The sequence below is a fragment of the Oryctolagus cuniculus genome, chromosome 2 (genome assembly GCF_964237555.1).
Source record: "Oryctolagus cuniculus chromosome 2, mOryCun1.1, whole genome shotgun sequence".
In the NCBI taxonomy this organism is placed as follows: domain Eukaryota; kingdom Metazoa; phylum Chordata; class Mammalia; order Lagomorpha; family Leporidae; genus Oryctolagus; species Oryctolagus cuniculus.
Window position 1 is genome coordinate 177,018,694 of NC_091433.1, and position 17,814 is coordinate 177,036,507.

The window sequence follows — 17,814 nt, forward strand, 5'->3', positions numbered from 1 at the left end:
AATGACAGGAATTGGGAGTTCAGGTGATAGCAGAATTAATGAACAGTACAGAAGGATACATAAGTAGTAATAAGAAAATTTTTGGGCCATTTAAACCCACTAGATTGGGCAGAAATTAAGTAGTATATTAACATCTGTTGGCAGGGAAAAAGTAAGCCCATATATTGCTGGTGGAAATACCTGTTGTTTTAGCCTTACTGGACAGTAATTAAACACACACAAATATTCTTGTTCTAGGAATGTTTCCCTTTTAAATAAAAGTGCTGGTATGTTCCTCTCCACCAGGGTATCTGTTGCAATTTTATCGACTTTGGGAAAACCTTGGAAAGAAAGCATAAATCTATTATTAGTGAATGGGTAAATTAACTGAGTTACATTCATAAAATGAAATAATCTGCAGCCATTATAAATGGGCTTAAGCTTTGTTTACTGATGGGGAAAGACTGGCACAGTGCTTTCCGAGAGAAAAGTAAAATGCAAAACAGTATACATAACTGGCTTACCACTTTTATAAAAGACCTTTCCCAGGGGAAAAAAAAAGCAGAAAAAAAAAAAAAAGCAAAAACTGTACATACATCTTTAGGTGTGGTTCTGTGAGCTGGTTTTTTAATCACTGGGAGTTGGATGGAGAGATAAAGTGAAAAGGGGTGTTTTTAGAACAAAATCATAACTACATTAAAAAACAGGCACCCATGTTTAGTGGGCAGCATTGGTACAAGTTGATGATTTTTCTAAGAAACTAAGTGTACACACATTGTTTTCTGAGATGGAAGCCAACTACCACGTGATGCCGTTTGCTTTCTTTGTGAGCTTTCTCTGGCATATTCTTTGACCCAGGTTGGTCCTGATGGTTTGATGAAGCTAAATGGCTCAGCCCTTAACAATGAGTTCTTCACTTCGGCAGCCCAAGGCTGGAAGGAAAGGCTCTCAGAAGGTAAGTGTCTCCCAGGATGTATGCGCACTTGGAGCTACCGTGAGGATGTGGTGGCACCTCTACACCTCCTCAGGTATATGGGCAGGTTGACTCCAACAGGTAGAATTAGCTGTCCTGTGGGAAACACATGGCTGCACTTAGATGCAGAGCCCATGTAGCTATGTTGACTCCTGGGAGAGTCCAGCAATAAGTTTCTTTAATGATTCACAGTCTCCTGAGAAACTAAGAGGTGTAGATTTTTTTTAGGTCATATTTATCTTGTGGTGCTATGAATCACAGTTTCATTAGCAGTAAGATAGCATCAAACTAGCAAAGAAAGGTATCAGAACTTTTTGAAAAATTGCTTTATTGAGATATATTTAAAATACTATAAAATGTATATATTTGAAGTGTACAGGTAAGTGGCAATAAGAACTTTAAGATAAGAAGATAAGAAGTATCTTGGGGCCAGAGCAGTGATGCAGTGAGTTAACGCCCTGGCCTGAAGCGCCGGATATCCCATATGGGCGCTGGTTCAAGACCCAGTTGCTCAACTTCTGATCCAGCTCTCTGCTATGGCCTAGGAAAATAGTAGAAGATGGCCCAACAGCTCTCTGCTGTGGCCAGGGAGTGCAGTGGAGGATGGCCCAAGTACTTGGGTCCTGCACCCCATGGGAGATCAGGAGAAGCACCTGGCTCCTGCCATCGGATCAGCGTGGTGCGCCGGCTGCAGTGCGCCAGCCGCGGCGGCCATTGCAGGGTGAACCAATGGCAAAGGAAGACCTTTCTCTCTGTCTCTCTCTCTCACTGTCCACTCTGCCTGTCAAAAAAAAAAAAAAAAAAAAAAAAAAAGAAGATGGCCCAATTCCTTGGGCCCCTGCACCCATGTGGGAGACCTGGAAGAAGCTCCTGGCTCCTGGCTTTTGGCTTCGGATCAGCGCAGCTTCAGCCGTTGCGGCCATCTGGAGAGTGAACCAGCGGGTGAAAGACCTCTCTCTCTCAGCCTCTCCTCTCTCTGTAACCCTGACTTTCAAATAAATAAATAAATCTTAATTTAAAAAAAAAGGAATTATCAGAGTTACAGAGAGAGAGAGAGACAGAGCAAGAGAGGTCTTCCATCTGCTGGTTCACTCCCCCAAGTGGCCACAACAGCTAGGGCTGAGCTGATCTGAAACCAGGAGCTTCTTCCAGGTCTCCCACAGGGGTACAGGGTCCCAAGCACTTGGGCTATCCTCTGCTGTTTTCTCAGGCCCATTAACAGGGAGCTGGATCGGGAATAGAACAGCCGGGACTCAAACTGGCATCTCCTGGGATGCTGGCACTGTAGACTGGAGCTTTAACCCACTGCACCACAGAGCCGGTCCCAATAAGAACATTTTAAGTGTAGATTAGGACCTATGGTGACTGGCTGCCCTTTATGCTGTGCATTTAACTCTGATTTGAAAAATTTATGGTGGTACCTGAGCTTAAATGTTTCATTTGTAAGTTTTGCCAAGTGATCCTAATATGCAGCCGTGATTGAAACCTGTACTATTTCAAATATTACACCTTTCAATGTATATAGGATACAGAATAACACTTGAAAACTGATATATATGTAAGCTTTAAACAAGTGTGAGAAGATTTAAAATAAATACATTTGTAAGGAAAGCCTTAGAAATGCTGTTCATTGCTTACTTTTCATCAGATCCCTGACAATTAGAATCAGGATCAGCTAATATAGGAGAGTACTGCGATGACTGGAAAAATGGCATTCCTGGAGTATTCTCCTGTATTTATATTGCTCACCATAGATTCTTGAAGAAGGAAGGACTTTTTTTTTTTTTTTTTTTTTTTTTTTTTGACAGGCAGAGTGGACAGTGAGAGAGAGAGACAGAGAGAAAGGTCTTCCTTTGCCGTTGGTTCACCCTCCAATGGCCGCCGCGGTCGGCGCGCTGCGGCCGGCACACCGCGCTGATCCGATGGCAGGAGCCAGGAGCCAGGTGCTTTTCCTGGTCTCCCGTGGGGTGCAGGGCCCAAGCACTTGGGCCATCCTCCACTGCACTCCCTGGCCACAGCAGAGGGCTGGCCTGGAAGAGGGGCAACCGGGACAGAATCCGGCGCCCCGACCGGGACTAGAACCCGGTGTGCCGGCGCCGCTAGGCGGAGGATTAGCCTAGTGAGCCGTGGCGCCGGCCAAGGAAGGACTTTTTGATTACTATAGCCCTTTCTTACAGATTTCTTTGGGCAGAGATCCCCTTTTTACTGATTTAATTAAAATCACATAAGTATTTAAAGCAGATCAGTTAAGAATATATTGTTAAAGGATTTGCTTCTCCAGGACCGGCACTGTGGCGCAGCGGGTTAACGCCCTGGCCTGAAGCGCCGGCATCCCATTTGGGCGCCGAGTCCAGTCCCGGCTGCTCCACTTCCTCTCCACCTCTCTGCTATGGCCTGGGAAAGCAGTAGAAGATGGCCCAAGTCCTCCCGTGTGGGAGATCTAGAAGAAGCTCCTGGTTCCTGGCTTTGGATCGGCGCAGCTTTGGCTGTTGCGGCCAACTGGGGAGTGAACCAGCGGATGGAAGACCTCTCTCTCTCTTTCTCTCTCTGCTTCTCCTTTCTCTGTGTAACTCTGACTTACAATAAATAAATCTTCAAAAAAAAAAAAAAAAAAAAGGATTTACTTCTCCAACCCCCAGTTTTTGTAAGTAGACAGTACCAACAATGATGCTTTGATTATTATCAGGGTTACTTTTTTTTTTAAGGATTTATTTATCTATTTAAGAGGCAGGGATACAGAGAGGGAGAGAGAGAAAGAGAGGTCTTCCATCCACTGATTCACTCCTTAAATGGTCACAATGGCTGGACCTAGGCTGATCCAAAGCCAGGAGCCTGGAGCTTCTTCTGGATCTCCCACTTGAGTGCAGGAGCGCAATCACTGAAGTCATCTCCCACTGCTTTCCCAGGCCATGGGCAGAGAGCTGAATTGGAAGAGGAGCAGCCAGGTTATGAACCAGCACCCTAGGTTCCAGTCCCGGTTGGGGCGCCAGATTCTGTCCCGGTCGCTCCTCTTCCAGTCCAGCTCTCGGCTGTGGCCCAGGAAGGCAGTGGAGGATGGCCCAAGTGCTTGGGCCCTGCACCCGCATGGGAGACCAGGATAAGTACCTGACTCCTGGGTTCTGATCAGCGCAGTGCACCGGCCGCAGCAGCCATTTGCGGGGGTGAACCATCGGAAGGAAGACCTTTCTCTCTGTCTCTCTCTCTGACTGTCTAATTCTGCCTGTCAAAAAAAAAAAAAGAGCCGGCGCCGCAGCTCACTAGGCTAATCCTCCGTCTAGCTGCGCTGGCACACTGGGTTCTAGTCCCGGCCGGGGCGCCGGATTCTGTCCCGGTTGCCCCTCTTCCAGGCCAGCTCTCTGCTGTGGCCAGGGAGTGCAGTGGAGGATGGCCCAAGTACTTGGGTCCTGCACCCCATGGGAGACCAGGAAAAGCACCTGGCTCCTGGCTCCTGCCATCGGATCAGTGCGGTGCGCCGGCTGCAGTGCGCCAGCCGCGGCGGCCATTGGAGGGTGAACCAACGGCAAAGGAAGACCTTTCTCTCTGTCTCTCTCTCTCACTGTCCACTCTGCCTGTTAAAAAAAAAAGAGAGAGAGAGAGAGAAAAAGAAAAGCATGCAAGCCAGTGACTGCTATACCACAGTCATATCATGCTTTATGAGCAACAAAAACTGAACAGTACACATGTGAGCAGAGGCCAACACTTCTCTTCCTCAGTGCGTGTGACAGAGTAGACTCTAGCTTGAATTCTGGCAGTCAGAATTTCTCTGGTCCCGCTCTGTGGCTCCTGCCTGTGATGTTACAGTCATCTAACACTTTTCTTTCTATCCTTCCTTCTTACCCCCTGGAGGTTTCCAACTGAAAAGTCTGCCATTTCTGTCTTTCTTTTTCAAGATTTATTTATTTATTTACTTATTTGAAAAGCAAAGTTACGATGAGGTGAGACAGATCTTCCTTCCATCCATTGGTTCACTCCCTGGATGTCCACAATAGCCAGGGGGAGGGCCAGGCAAAAGCCAGGAGACAGGAGCTTCTTCCAGGTCTCCCACATGGGTGTTGGGGCCCAAGCACTTGGGCTGTCTACTGCTGCTTTCCCAAGCACAGTAGCAGGGAGCTGGATCAGAATGAGAGCACCCAGGACTGGAACTCAGACCTAAATGAGATGCCGGTATTGCGTGCAGCAGTTTAACCCATCACGCTACAACACCAGACCCTGTGTTCTGCCATTTCCACCTCTTATTCGCTGATGCCCTGGGACTAAATATAAAGAAATATAAAAGGGGGCAAGCCACAGGTTTGAAGATAGGCTGCCCAGTGCATTCACTATTGTATGCTGATGGAGTGGGCAGGATTGAGGTGGCTGGTGGTTTATGCAAATAAATTGCATAGTCAAAGCAGCTAGATGTTAACATGTTGAGAATCTTGTTGCTAGGGAACTAGACTGGTACATTTTCTGGAACAATTAGAAACCTGACAACTCCAGAATCATTTCCTACCTCTTTAGTAGAATTTCAAATGCCTTTAAGCAGGGCAATAGCTTTTCGTTATATAGTTACAGGTAAAAATTCTAAAATGCAGTTTGTCTTGGAGAAGCAGGATTTTAATGTAATAATATTCCCAGTAGCATTATTTACTGAAAACACATCACTTTTTTTTTTTTTAACTGGAATTTGAACTAAAAGAAATCTGTATGGGATATGATGTTGGGACTAGGAGGAAGTGCTATAGGGAAGGCCCATGGTGAAGGCTGTCTAGGCCTCACCTGAGCATTGAGAACTGTGTGGAGTAAGTGCAGATGGCATGTAGGGCCTTCTTACAGTCGGGTGCTTTGGCAAGTCTGTTCCTTTTTTTTTTTTTTTTTTTTTTTTTGACAGGCAGAGTGGACAGAGAGAGACAGAGAGAAAGGTCTTCCTTTACCATTGGTTCACCCTCCAATGGCCGCTGCGGCCGGCGCACCATGCTGATCCAAAGCCGGGAGCCAGGTGCTTCTCCTGGTCTCCCATGCGGGTGCAGGGCCCAAGCACCTGGGCCATCCTCCACTGCCCTCCCAAACCACAGCAGAGAGCTGGCCTGGAAGAGGGGCAACCGGGACAGAATCCGGCGCCCCGACCGGGACTAGAACCCAGTGTGCCGGCGCCGCAAGGTAGAAGATTAGCCTATTGAGCCGCAGCGCCAGCCAAGTCTGTTCCTTTTACATGATAGTAACCTGATTCCTGCAAGAGTCTGTTAGGATTTCTAAATACTTTTAAGTGGAATATCCCTTTTTCTTTTTAAAATTTATGTAGAAGAAACAAATTTCATATATTTCATAATACAGTTTTAAGAACATAATGGTATTTTCCACCACATCCTCCTCCCTCTTGAATATCCTTTTCATGTTGTTTTACAGGTGAGTTTACACCTGAGATGCAGGTGAGAATTCGACAGGAGATTGAGAAGGAGAAAAAAGTGGAACCTTGGAAAGAACAGTTCTTTGAAAGCTACTATGGTCAGAGGTAATATAAGACAGTTTCTATTAAACCAATGTTAGTTCCTGCATATATGTCATATGGTACTTCATCTCATTAACTTCACAAAAAAAACTAATGCCAGTTTCCTTTTTTATTTATGTCACAATTTTTAAAAGAATTTTTTATGGTACACAAACTTATAAAGTTTATTTAAAAGTTGAGGAAAATACACACAAGCGTGTGGGCACTGTTCAGAGATAGAGTAGGCAGGAAGAGGAAATGAATAGGGGTGGGAAGTACAGACGGTGCCTCCAGACCCTGTCTTGTTCTCGTCTGAAGGGAGAGTGGGAGAACCCTGTCACCAGTTCTTCACCAAAAGGTTTTTTCTTTCATAAATCATAGGGCACAGCATTTATTTATTTTTTAAAGATTTATTTATTTGAAAGAGTTACAGAGAGAGGTGGGGGGGGGGGTCTTCCACCCGCTGGTTCACTCCCCAGATGGGCACAACGGCTGGAGCTGCGCCGATTCAGAGCCAGGAGCCAGGAGCGTCTTCCGGGTTTCCCACGTGGGTGCAGGGGCCCAAGGAGTTGGGGCATCTTCTGCTGCTTTCCCAGGCCATAGCAGAGAGCTGGAGCGGAGTGGAGCAGCTGGGACTAGAACTGGCACCCATATGGGATGCTGGCGCTTCAGTGGGCTTTAACCCACTGCACCACAGCATTTAATTACTAATAGTTCTTGACCCTAGCATATTATCATTATAGGTGTGATGGTATCTTTTAAGAGAAAAATAAAAAAGATTATTTTTATCTTGATTTAGATGCTCTTCTTTGAAAAGGTTGACTTCTTCCCTAGTAACTGTGTAAAAGATAAAAGAATGTGAAGTTTGCACATTTTTTAAAATAGTTAATCATCTCAAAATCTAGAATCACTCAGGCAACCTAGGAATTGTGTAGTGTAGATTGTTGAACTAGCGTGAAATGAAATAGCCTGACTCCTTTGTAAACGGCACTCTGGGAGATGGCTGGATCAAGATACAGTCCCTGTTTCCAGGGACTGTGGTCTGAATCAGTTCTTTCCACGAACACAAAGTTCAGATGTAATTTTTCAAAGTTTATTTGAAAAGCAGAGACAGAGAAAGAGAGATCCTTCATTCAGTTGTTCACTTTTCAGGTATCCGTCAGAGCCTGAGCTGGTCCAGGCCAAAACCAGTATCCTGAAACTTCATCCTGGTCTCCACATGGGTGCAGGGACCCTAGTAATTGGACCATCATCTGCTGCCTTCCAGGGGGCGTCAGCAAGAAGCTGGAATCAAAATCAGAGCCAGAATTTGAACCCAGGCACTCCATATGGGATTCTTGTATCCCAAGTAGCATCTTTTTTAATTTAATTTAAATTTTTTTAATTTGACAGGTAAAGTTATAGACAGAGACAGAGAGAAAGGTCTTCTTTCTGTTGGTTCACCCCCCAAAATGCCCGGAGCCAGGATCCAGGTGCTTTCTCCTGGTCTCCCATGCAGGTGCAGGGGCCCAAGCACTTGGGCCATCTTCTGCTGCCTTCCCAGGCCACAGCAGAGAGCTGGACTGGAAGAGGAGCAACCGGGACTAGAACCCGGTGCCCATATAGGATGACGGTGCAGGCGGCGGAGGATTAACCAAGTGAGCCCCAGCGCCGGCCCCAAGTAGCATCTTAACAACTGTGGCAAACACCTTCCCCCAATGCAATCTTAATGTGCATATTTAAATAGATGATAGGGGCCAGCAATGTGGTATAGTGGGTAAAGCTGCTACCTGCAGTGCTGGGATCCCATATGGGCGCCGGTTCGAGTCCTGGCTGCCTCACTTCTGATCCAGCTCTCTGCTACGGCCTGGGATAGCAGCAGAGGATGGCCCAAGTCCTTGGGCCCCTGCACGCTACTAGGAGACCTGGAAGAAGCTTCTGGTTCCTGACTCCAGCCATTGTGGCCATCTGGGGCATGAACCAGCAGATGGAAGACTTCTCTTTCTGCCTCTGTGTCTCTGTAACTCTGCCTTTCAAATAAATAATAAGTCTTTAAATAAATAAATAGATGATAGTGGAGCTGTTTTGTTTGGAATAGGATTGAACACCTAGACTTTTGTTAGTCTCCATTCATTGTGCATACCAAATATTAGCCCTTAAGGAGACTCCATAAGTCACTGGTTGAGAACCAAGGGCTCCTTTTCCTTGTCTCCAAGTAGAGACAAGGATCCCCTTCACAATTATGCAGGGTATATTCCTATGGTCAAATACGGATATTTCTGTGTTATAGAAATAATGGCTATATATTTGAACCGTAATTGTAAGTAGCAGTGATCCTGTAAATATTTTTTCATCCTCTCTTTATTAGACAGTTGGAACATTACAGCAATTAAGTTTTTCTATTTTCTTTCTTTCAAGATTTATTGATTTATTTGAAATAGTTACACAGAGAAAGGGAGAGAGAAGGAAGTGTTTTCTGTCTGCTGGTTTACTCCCAGATGTCTGAAGTGGCCAGTGCTGGGCCAGGCTGAAGCCAGGAGCTTCATCCAGGTCTCCAATGCAAATGTCCTAGATGCAGGTACTTGGACCATCTTCTGCTTTCCCAGACCATTTGCAAGAAACTGGATCAGAGGTGGAGCAGCCAGGACACAAAGTGGCACCTATTTAGGATGCTGGCATCATAGGCAGTGGCCTTTTTAACTCAAAAGCCACAATGCTGGTCCCAATTTTTTCTATTTTCAATATTACTCTTTTTTTTTTTTTTTTTGGCAGGCAGAGTGGACAGTGAGAGAGAGAGACAGAAAGAAAGGTCTTCCTTTGCCGTTGGTTCACCCTCCAATGGCCGCCGCAGCCAGCACACTGCGGCCGGCGCACCGCGCTGATCCGATGGCAGGAGCCAGGTGCTTCTCCTGGTCTCCCATGGGGTGCAGGGCCCAAACACTTGGGCCATCCTCCACTGCACTCCCTGGCCACAGCAGAGAGCTGGCCTGGAAGAGGGGCAAGCGGGACAGAATCCGGCACCCCAACCGGGACTAGAACCCAGTGTGCCGGCGCCACAAGGCGGAGGATTAGCCTAGTGAGCCACGGCGCCGGCCTCAATATTACTCTTTACCAGCTTTTATAGAAGGATTATCTTTCATTATAGCTCTGTTTTGTCCTTAGCCATTCGATCAAAGAAGCTAGTCAATCTAGAATTGGAGTACTGATTCTTTGCAGTCATCGGAGAGGGCTATGTTGATTTTACCTGTTCCATGACGCTTTAAAACATTAAGAAGATACAGTCATTTAGCCTAGTGGTTAGGATGCTAAAGAAGACACCTGCATCCCATATCAGACCACCTAGGTTAGACGCCCACCTCAGCTCATGATTCTTGCTCCCTGCTAATGGGGACCCTAGGGAAGGCAGTGAGGATGGCTCAAATAATTGGCTTCCTGCTACCCACATATGAGACCTGGATTGAATCTCTGGCTCCTGACTTCAGCCTGACCCAGTCCTGTCCCTTATAGGAATTTAGTGAGTGAACTGATAGTTGGGAGCTCACTTTCTTTCTTATTTGTGTGCATCTTTTTCTCTCTGTTTCTTTGTCTCTTAGCCAGGACACACACTGAAAGTCTTAATTGACCTATACCCCAAAATGCCTAATAGTCATTTCATCTCGAAATTTTAGAGCTAAACAACATGGCAATTGAACAGGCTTTTCAGGGGCCAACATTGTGGTGCAGAAAGTTAGGCCATGGCCTGCAGCACCACATCCTGTATCAGTGCCAGCTTGAGACCTGGCTTCTCCACTTCCAATCCAGCTTCCCACTAATGTTCCTGGGAAAGCAGCAGAGGATAACCCAAGTCCTTGGGCCCCTGCGCCCATGTGGGAGACCCGGAAGAAACTTCTGATTCCTGGCTCTGGTCTTGCCTCAGCCCTGGTCACTATGGCCATTTGGGGAGTGAACCAGTGGATGGAAGACCTCTCTCTGTCTCTCCTTTCTCTCTGTAACTCTGCCTTTCAAATAAATCAATAAATCTTTAAATAAAAGATAAATAAACAGGGTTTCCAAAAGCTCCGTCAGAATTCTCAGCTTCTGGGGTACCTTGGCTGGTGGGCCCCTACTGTCTCCTCAGAGTTCTTTAGATTTCTTGGGTCAGCGTTTCTGCAAGTGCCACAGAGCACAGTTGATCCCAGTCCCCAGGTGGATGGGTCCTGGCCTGCTTCCAGCTCCTTGTAAGTGGGCTGTGATGCCTCTACATCATGGGGCCTGCATAAGCCAGAGCAGTAACAATAACCAGCATCCCCAGACTTTTCCTGAGCGCCAGGCCGCTTCCTCATCAGAGCAGCAGCATGGCGTAATTAGCCCCAGCGGATCGCTGAAGGAACGGAGGTACGGGAGCCTAGTCACTTAGTAACTCAGCGTGCAGGAGTTGTCAGAGCCTTCACGACCAGTAACGGCAGTGAAGCCAACGCGTGAAGAAAGCCTCTGTGTGTTGTCATAGTCCATTGTCCCACAACAGCCTCAGTAATGCGGACCATTTCTCAACTAAGATCTTTCTTTCTTCCACTCTTTAGTTCTGGTCTGAGCCTTGAAGATTCAAAGAAACTGACTGCTTCGCCCAGTGATCCCAAAGTCAAGAAAGTCCCAGCCGAGCAACCAAAACCCGCACTTCCTTCAGAGGCCTCTCCTGTCAGAACAGTCCCGGTGGCTCCCCCGGCGGAGTGTAAGGAAGAAGCAGTGACGACGCCATCACCCGTCGCAAAGGAAGAGCACGGGAGCCAGGATGAGGGACAGCTGGACCTCTCCCGGTGCGCAGAGCCGCACCCGGCCTCGGCCGCAGAGGAGCCCGGCAGCGTCCTTCCCGGCCAGTGCCCGCAGGACGCGGCTGTCCCGGAGCAGAAGCCGGCTGCCTCTGCTGAGCAGGAGTCTGAGCGGGATGATCGTCTCCCCGCCGTTCCTGCTTACAGCAAAGACAGAGGCCAAGAAGCCCCCCTGGCGTCCCCAGTGCAACCTCAGAGTCCTGGCGGGGAGAAACCGGTCCTGAAGCTCCCAGCAGAGGCAGGTCCACAGGAGACCCCCACAAAAGAAGCTCCAGCAGCTCTTGCTGATCAGAGCCCAGAAAGCCTCAAGAGAAAATCTCTTAGCCAAGAAGAGGCCCCTGCAAGCTGGGAGAAGAGGCCACGGGTCACCGAGAATCGCCAGCACCAGCAGCCATTTCAGGTCTCGCCGCAGCCCTTTCTCAACAGAGGAGACAGGGTCCCCGTGCGGAAAGTTCCACCCCTCAAGGTAAGAGAGCAGGGAGACTTGAAATGGAGAGTTGGTCTGAACACCATGTTTTTGGTCAAACCTAGTAAATTTCAAGTAATTTGTGGCATTTCTTAACGCAGAAACATATGTACTTGGTCTGCATGTATCTGGCCTTACACAGATAAAATGGTCGATAAGCTGCCCTTTAGAACTGCGTTGTTGCAGATCTTTGTTGGGTTCTGAGTTGGGAGGTACCACCCTCACTTACTCATGCTCGCCACTCTGTGTATTAAGACAGTTCTGGAAATTAGTCTGTCTTACATGGCAAGATAATTGCGAGAATAAGAACAAGGAGGCCATGGGTGTGGTTAGAAGATCTGATCCTGTACCAAGAGCTTGGTATTTGAGTGTACTGTGTCTCTTTCCACACTGCCATAGCTGACTTGATATTCTGTGAGTCTGGAATGACCTGTGGCTCCCTCTTATGAAGAGAATTGTGTGTCTGTCCTGTCACCACTGGTTACTTGAGGAAGATGAGTAAGATGGCATAATGTGGGGCCGGTGCTATAGTGTGGCAGGTACAGCCACCACCTGCAGCGCCAGCATCCCATATGGGCACTGGTTCGAGTCCCAGCTGCTCCACTTCCCGTCCAGCTCTCTGCTATGGCCTGGGAAAGCAGTAGAGGATGGCCCAGGTCCTCGGGCCCCTGCACCTGTGTGGGAGACCTGGAAGAAGCTCCTGGCTCTTGGCTTCAGTTTGGCTCAGCTCCAGCCATTGCAGCCATCTGTGGAGTGGATGAAAGACATCTCTCTCTCTGTGTGTGTCTCTCTCTCTCTGCCTCTGCCTCTGTCTTTAAAAAAAAAACAAAGATGACATAATGTTACTAAGCTTTCTGCTCAGCATGTCTTTCTTTAAGATTTATTTATTTATTTGAAAGAGTTACACAGAAAGAAAGAGAGAGAGATCTTTTATCCATTCATTTCATTCACTCCCCAGATGGCTACAACAGCCAGGGCTGGGCCAGGCTGAAGCCAGGAACTAGGAGTTTCATCTGGGTCTCCGGCATGACTGGCAGGGGTGCAAGCAATTGGGCCAACTTCTGCTGCTTTTCCCAAGCCATTAGCAGGGCTAATGGAATTGGAAGTGGAGCAGCTGGGACTTGAACTTGCACCCATATGGGATGCCAGCGTTGCAGGCGGTGGCTTTACCCATTATGCCTCAACACCAGCCTCTGCATATGTCTTTAATACTACTTTGGGTATTATTCACATTAGGATATACATTTTTTTTAAACTCCAGTAAAGGTACTCTCCTCTCCCCTTCTGTATAATTAATTTTTTTTTATTTTTTTATTTTTGACAGGCAGAGTGGACAGAGAGAAAGAGACAGAGAGAAAGGTCTTCCATTTGCCGTTGGTTCACCCTCCAAAGGCCACCGCGGCGGCGCACTGCGGCCGGCGCATCGCGCTGATCTGAAGCCAGGAGCCAGGTGCTTTTCCTGGTCTCCCATGGGGTGCAGGGCCCAAGCACTTGGGCCATCACTGCACTCCCAGGCAATAGCAGAGAGCTGGCCTGGAAGAGGGGCAACCAGGACAGAATCCGGCACCCCGACCGGGACTAGAACCCGGTGTGCCAGCACCACAAGGCGGAGGATTAGCCTATTGAGCCACGGTGCCAGCCCCCTTCTGTTTATTTATTTAGTTTTTATTTTTTATTTTTGACAGGCAGAGTGGACAGTGAGAGAGAGAGACAGAGAGAAAGGTCTTCCTTTGCCGTTGGTTCACCCTCCAATGGCCGCCACGGCCGACGCGCTGCGGCCGGTGCACCGCGCTGATCCAATGGCAGGAGCCAGGTGCTTCTCCTGGTCTCCCAGGGGGTGCAGGACCCAAGTACTTGGGCCATCCTCCACTGCACTCCCTGGCCACAGCAGAGAGCTGGCCTGGAAGAGGGGCAACTGGGACAGAATCCGGCGCCCCGACCGGGACTAGAACCCAGTGTTCCGGCGCCACAAGGCGGAGGATTAGCCTAGTGAGCCGCAGCGCCGGCCCTTCTGTTTAATTTAAATGAACCAGTTAGTACTATCAAGAAATACTCCTTGGAAATAATACTTTCCTGACGTTCATTTTTCCCATTCCTGTACCACCTGACTTCTCTCTCACTGTGCCTCTTAATTACCTGTAGGATGACATTCATTCTTCAGTGCTGCTTAATTTTAAGTTTTGCGACTTTAGCACCTATGAATCTTGGGTTTTATTTGGTTGAGTTTTTTTTCTGTCATTAACATAACACAGTCATGCTTTGCTACAGATACTGATTTTTTTTAAAAGATTCATTTATTTATTTGAAAGGCAGAACTACAGAGAGGCAGAGGCAGAGAGAAATCTTCATCTGCTGATTCGCTCTGCAAATGGCCTGCATGGCCGGAGCTGGGCCAATCATGAGCCAGGAGCCAGGAGCTTCTTTCCAGGCCTCCCAGGCAGGCACAGGGGCCCAAGGACTTGGGCCATCTTCCATTGCATTCCCAGGCCACAGCAGAGAGCTGGATCAGAAGTGGAGCAGCTGGCACTTACCGGTGCCAACATGGGATGCCCGCACTGCAGGTGGTGGCTTTACCCACTGTGCCACACCACCGGCCGCCATATACTGATTTTTATGAGAACTACTTTTCCTATTCTTCTTAACAAGCATGTTAGAAAGCTTTCTCTAATGACTGTCAGTCACAGCTCATCTCCAGAGCTCAGTGCTGACAGAGTTTTCTGTTTTGTCATCTGAAAAAGTCTAAGGTGCATCACTTTCTGCCTACTTACTGATAATCTGGACAGACTTTGTGCTGAAAACTTAAACCCGCTGGGACTAAGTGACTATGATTTTACTTTTTTCCTTACTCACCCAAAAAAGATTTCACTGGAAGTTCCTATGGTAGCTAATTTACCTTAGACCTATTTCTTTTTTTTTTTTTTTTGACAGGCAGAGTGGACAGTGAGAGAGAGAGAGACAGAGAGAAAGGTCTTCCTTTTGCCGTTGGTTCACCCTCCAATGGCCGCCGCGGCCGGCGCGCTGCGGCCGGCGCACCGCGCTGATCCGATGGCAGGAGCCAGGAGCCAGGTGCTTTTCCTGGTCTCCCATGGGGTGCAGGGCCCAAGCACCTGGGCCATCCTCCACTGCACTCCCTGGCCACAGCAGAGGGCTGGCCTGGAAGAGGGGCAACCGGGACAGAATCCGGCGCCCCTACCGGGACTAGAACCCGGTGTGCCGGCGCCGCTAGGCGGAGGATTAGCCTAGTGAGCCGCGGCGCCAGCCAGACCTATTTCAAATCCCACTTTCTTAGACAAAGCTTAATGTATGGGGCCAATGGCCTAGTAGGCTAAGCCTCTGCCTGTGGTTCCCGCATCCTATATGAGTGCCAGTTTGTGTCCTGGCTGCTCCTTTTCCAGTCTAGCTCTCTGCTTATGGCCTGGGAAGGCAGTGGAGGATGGCCCTGGTGCTTGGGCCCTTACATCCACGTGGGAGACCCTGAGGAGGCTCCTGGGTCCTGGCTTCAGATTGGCCCAGCTCTGGCTGTTGCAGCCATTTAGGGAGTGAACTAGAGGATGGAAGACCTCTTTCTTTGTCTCTCCCTCTCTGTGTGTAACTCTGCTTCTCAAATAAATAAAATGTTTTTTAAAATGCTTAATGTAAATTATAGCAGGACAAAACCTTTTAAACAAAATTTAAATAGGATAAAAAAATTTGAGTTTTAGTCCAAATATATGAGAAATATACACACAGGGGCTGGCACTGTGGTGTAGTGGGTGAAGCTGCCAACTACAGTGCCGGCATCCCATATGGGCACCAGTTGTACCGGCGGCTCCACTTCCAAGCCAGCTCTCTGCTGTGGCCTGGGAAAGCAGTAGAAGATAGCCCAAGTCCTTGGGCCCCTGCACCTGCGTGGGAGACCTGGAAGGAGCTCCTGGCTCCTAGCTTCAGATTGGCGCAGCTCCTGCCACTGTGGCCAATTGGGTAGTGAACCAACGGATGAAAGATATCTCTCTCTCTGCCTCTCCTTCTGTCTCTGTGTAACTCTTTCAAATAAATAATAATAAATAAATCTTTTTTAAAAAAGTAGTATATACGAGCCGGCGCCGTGGCTCACTAGGCTAATCCTCCACCTTGCGGCGCCGGCACACCGGGTTCTAGTCCCGGTTGGGGCGCCGGATTCTGTCCCGGTTGCCCCTCTTCCAGGCCAGCTCTCTGCTATGGCCAGGGAGTGCAGTGGAGGATGGCCCAGGTGCTTGGGCCCTGCACCCCATGGGAGACCAGGAAAAGCACCTGGATCCTGGCTCCTGCCATCGGATCAGCGCGGTGCGCCGGCTGCAGCGGCGGCCATTGGAGGGTGAACCAACGGCAAAAAGGAAGACCTTTCTCTCTGTCTCTCTCTCTCACTGTCCACTCTGCCTGTCAAAAATTAAAAAAAAAAAAAAAAAAAAAAAAAAGTAGTATATACACACACGTGTATACATTATTTGTTTTATATTCAGTATATTCTTCAAAAGAATTTACTACTTCTGATGCGTGGGGTGGGGCATTTCAGTAAATTAGTTAGTTTGTTTTGTTTTTTTTTTTCTTAAGATTTACTTATTTGAGAGGCAGAGAGAGAGACAGAGAGTCTTCCATCCACTGGTTCAAGTAGAGCAGCTATTACTCGAACCTGGTGCCCACATGGGATGCCAGCACTCCCCGTGGCGGCTTTACCTGCTGTGCCACAGTGCCAGCCCCAGCAGTGGTTTTGTACTTAAAACATCTCATTTATCATGGACAGCATTTCATTTATTCTGTATAACCAGGTAATATCACTATTTACATAAATAGCCAAAACTTGTTATGTTATTGTAATTGTTAAGACATTAAACTCCTTTTAATGATTATCCTTATTTGATTTCAGCATGTTATTAAGATTTTCAGGTACTATTATAGATATCATTTATTTTGCTAGGTATGTATGATACTCTAAAAAGTGTTCTCAATATCAAGTTGTTTGTTTCTATATAAAATTCCCCGGGGCTGCTGCTGCTTCTGCTTCCGCTTCCACTTCCTCCTCCTCCTCCTCTTCTTCCTCATTCTCTCTCTTCCCCTTCTCTGTAACTCTTTCAAATAAATTTTTAAAAAAATTTAAAAAAAAAAGGGCCGGCGCCGTGGCTCACTAGGCTAATCCTCCACCTTGCGGCGCCGGCACACCGGGTTCTAGTCCCAGTCGGGGCGCCGGATTCTGTCCCGGTTGCCCCTCTTCCAGGCCAGCTCTCTGCTATGGCCAGGGAGTGCAGTGGAGGATGGCCCAGGTGCTTGGGCCCTGCACCCCATGGGAGACCAGGAAAAGCACCTGGATCCTGGCTCCTGCCATTGGATCAGTGCGGTGCGCCAGCTGCAGCGGCGGCCATTGGAGGGTGAACCAACGGCAAAGGAAGACCTTTCTCTCTCTGTCTCTCTCTCTCACTGTCCACTCTGCCTGTCAAAAAAAAAATAAAAATAAAAATAAAAAAAAAATTCCCAGAGGGGCTGATATTGTGGCACAGTGAGTTAAACTGCTACCTGGGAAGCCGGCATCCCACAGGAGATCTGATTCCTGTCCTGTTGCCCTCCTAATGCCCCTGGGAAAGCAGTAGAAGATGTCTCAAGTACGGGCTCCATTGGGATATACCCAAATGGCATATCCGATGCAGTTCTTGTCTCCTGGCTTTGGCCTGGCCTAACCTTGGCCATTGCAGCCAAGTGAACCAGCAGATGGAAGATCTCTTTCTCTCTCTGTATCACTATAGCTCTGCCTTTTAAATAAATAAATATATATATTTTAAAATTCCCCTAGACAACTTTCTTGTATTTAATTTCTACTTTTGGCTTTCCTACCACCTGCCACCCTTCTTCCCCACCGAGTTTTCTCCAATAGGCACCACTAGATGATATTTGCTTCTGAAGTGCTATGTGCGGAGTAAATGTGCTGTCAAGGCTTATTAGCATTGTATATAAAATAAACTTAGCTCTAAGAAGAGGTTAAGTACATCTCATGGTATATTATTCATGGACTTAATTTTTGTTTTTAATTAAATGCTCTAAAATGTCCACAACCTAATTAGTGTTGTGATTAATTCCAGTAGTTTTCAAAGTATAGCTTAGTGCAGGCCTCACAATCTTATGAAACATGCTGGTTTAT

At 47.7% G+C, this 17,814-nt stretch overlaps 1 protein-coding gene across 14 annotated transcripts in view; it reads left to right on the forward strand.

Annotated features, from left to right (window-relative positions):
- ASXL2 (ASXL transcriptional regulator 2) overlaps positions 1-17,814 on the forward strand; it is a 175,283-nt gene that overhangs the window by 146,264 nt on the left and 11,205 nt on the right. For all 14 annotated transcript variants that reach the window (XR_011386742.1, XR_007918310.2, XM_051843112.2 and 11 more), the window contains 3 exons: positions 838-934; positions 6,338-6,443; positions 10,958-11,669. Coding sequence is in view for 12 of the 14 variants with exons in the window: in XM_051843112.2 (XP_051699072.2) it covers positions 838-934; positions 6,338-6,443; positions 10,958-11,669 (915 nt within the window). In the remaining 2 variants the exon portion in view is untranslated. The remainder of the gene's footprint in view (positions 1-837; positions 935-6,337; positions 6,444-10,957; positions 11,670-17,814) is intronic.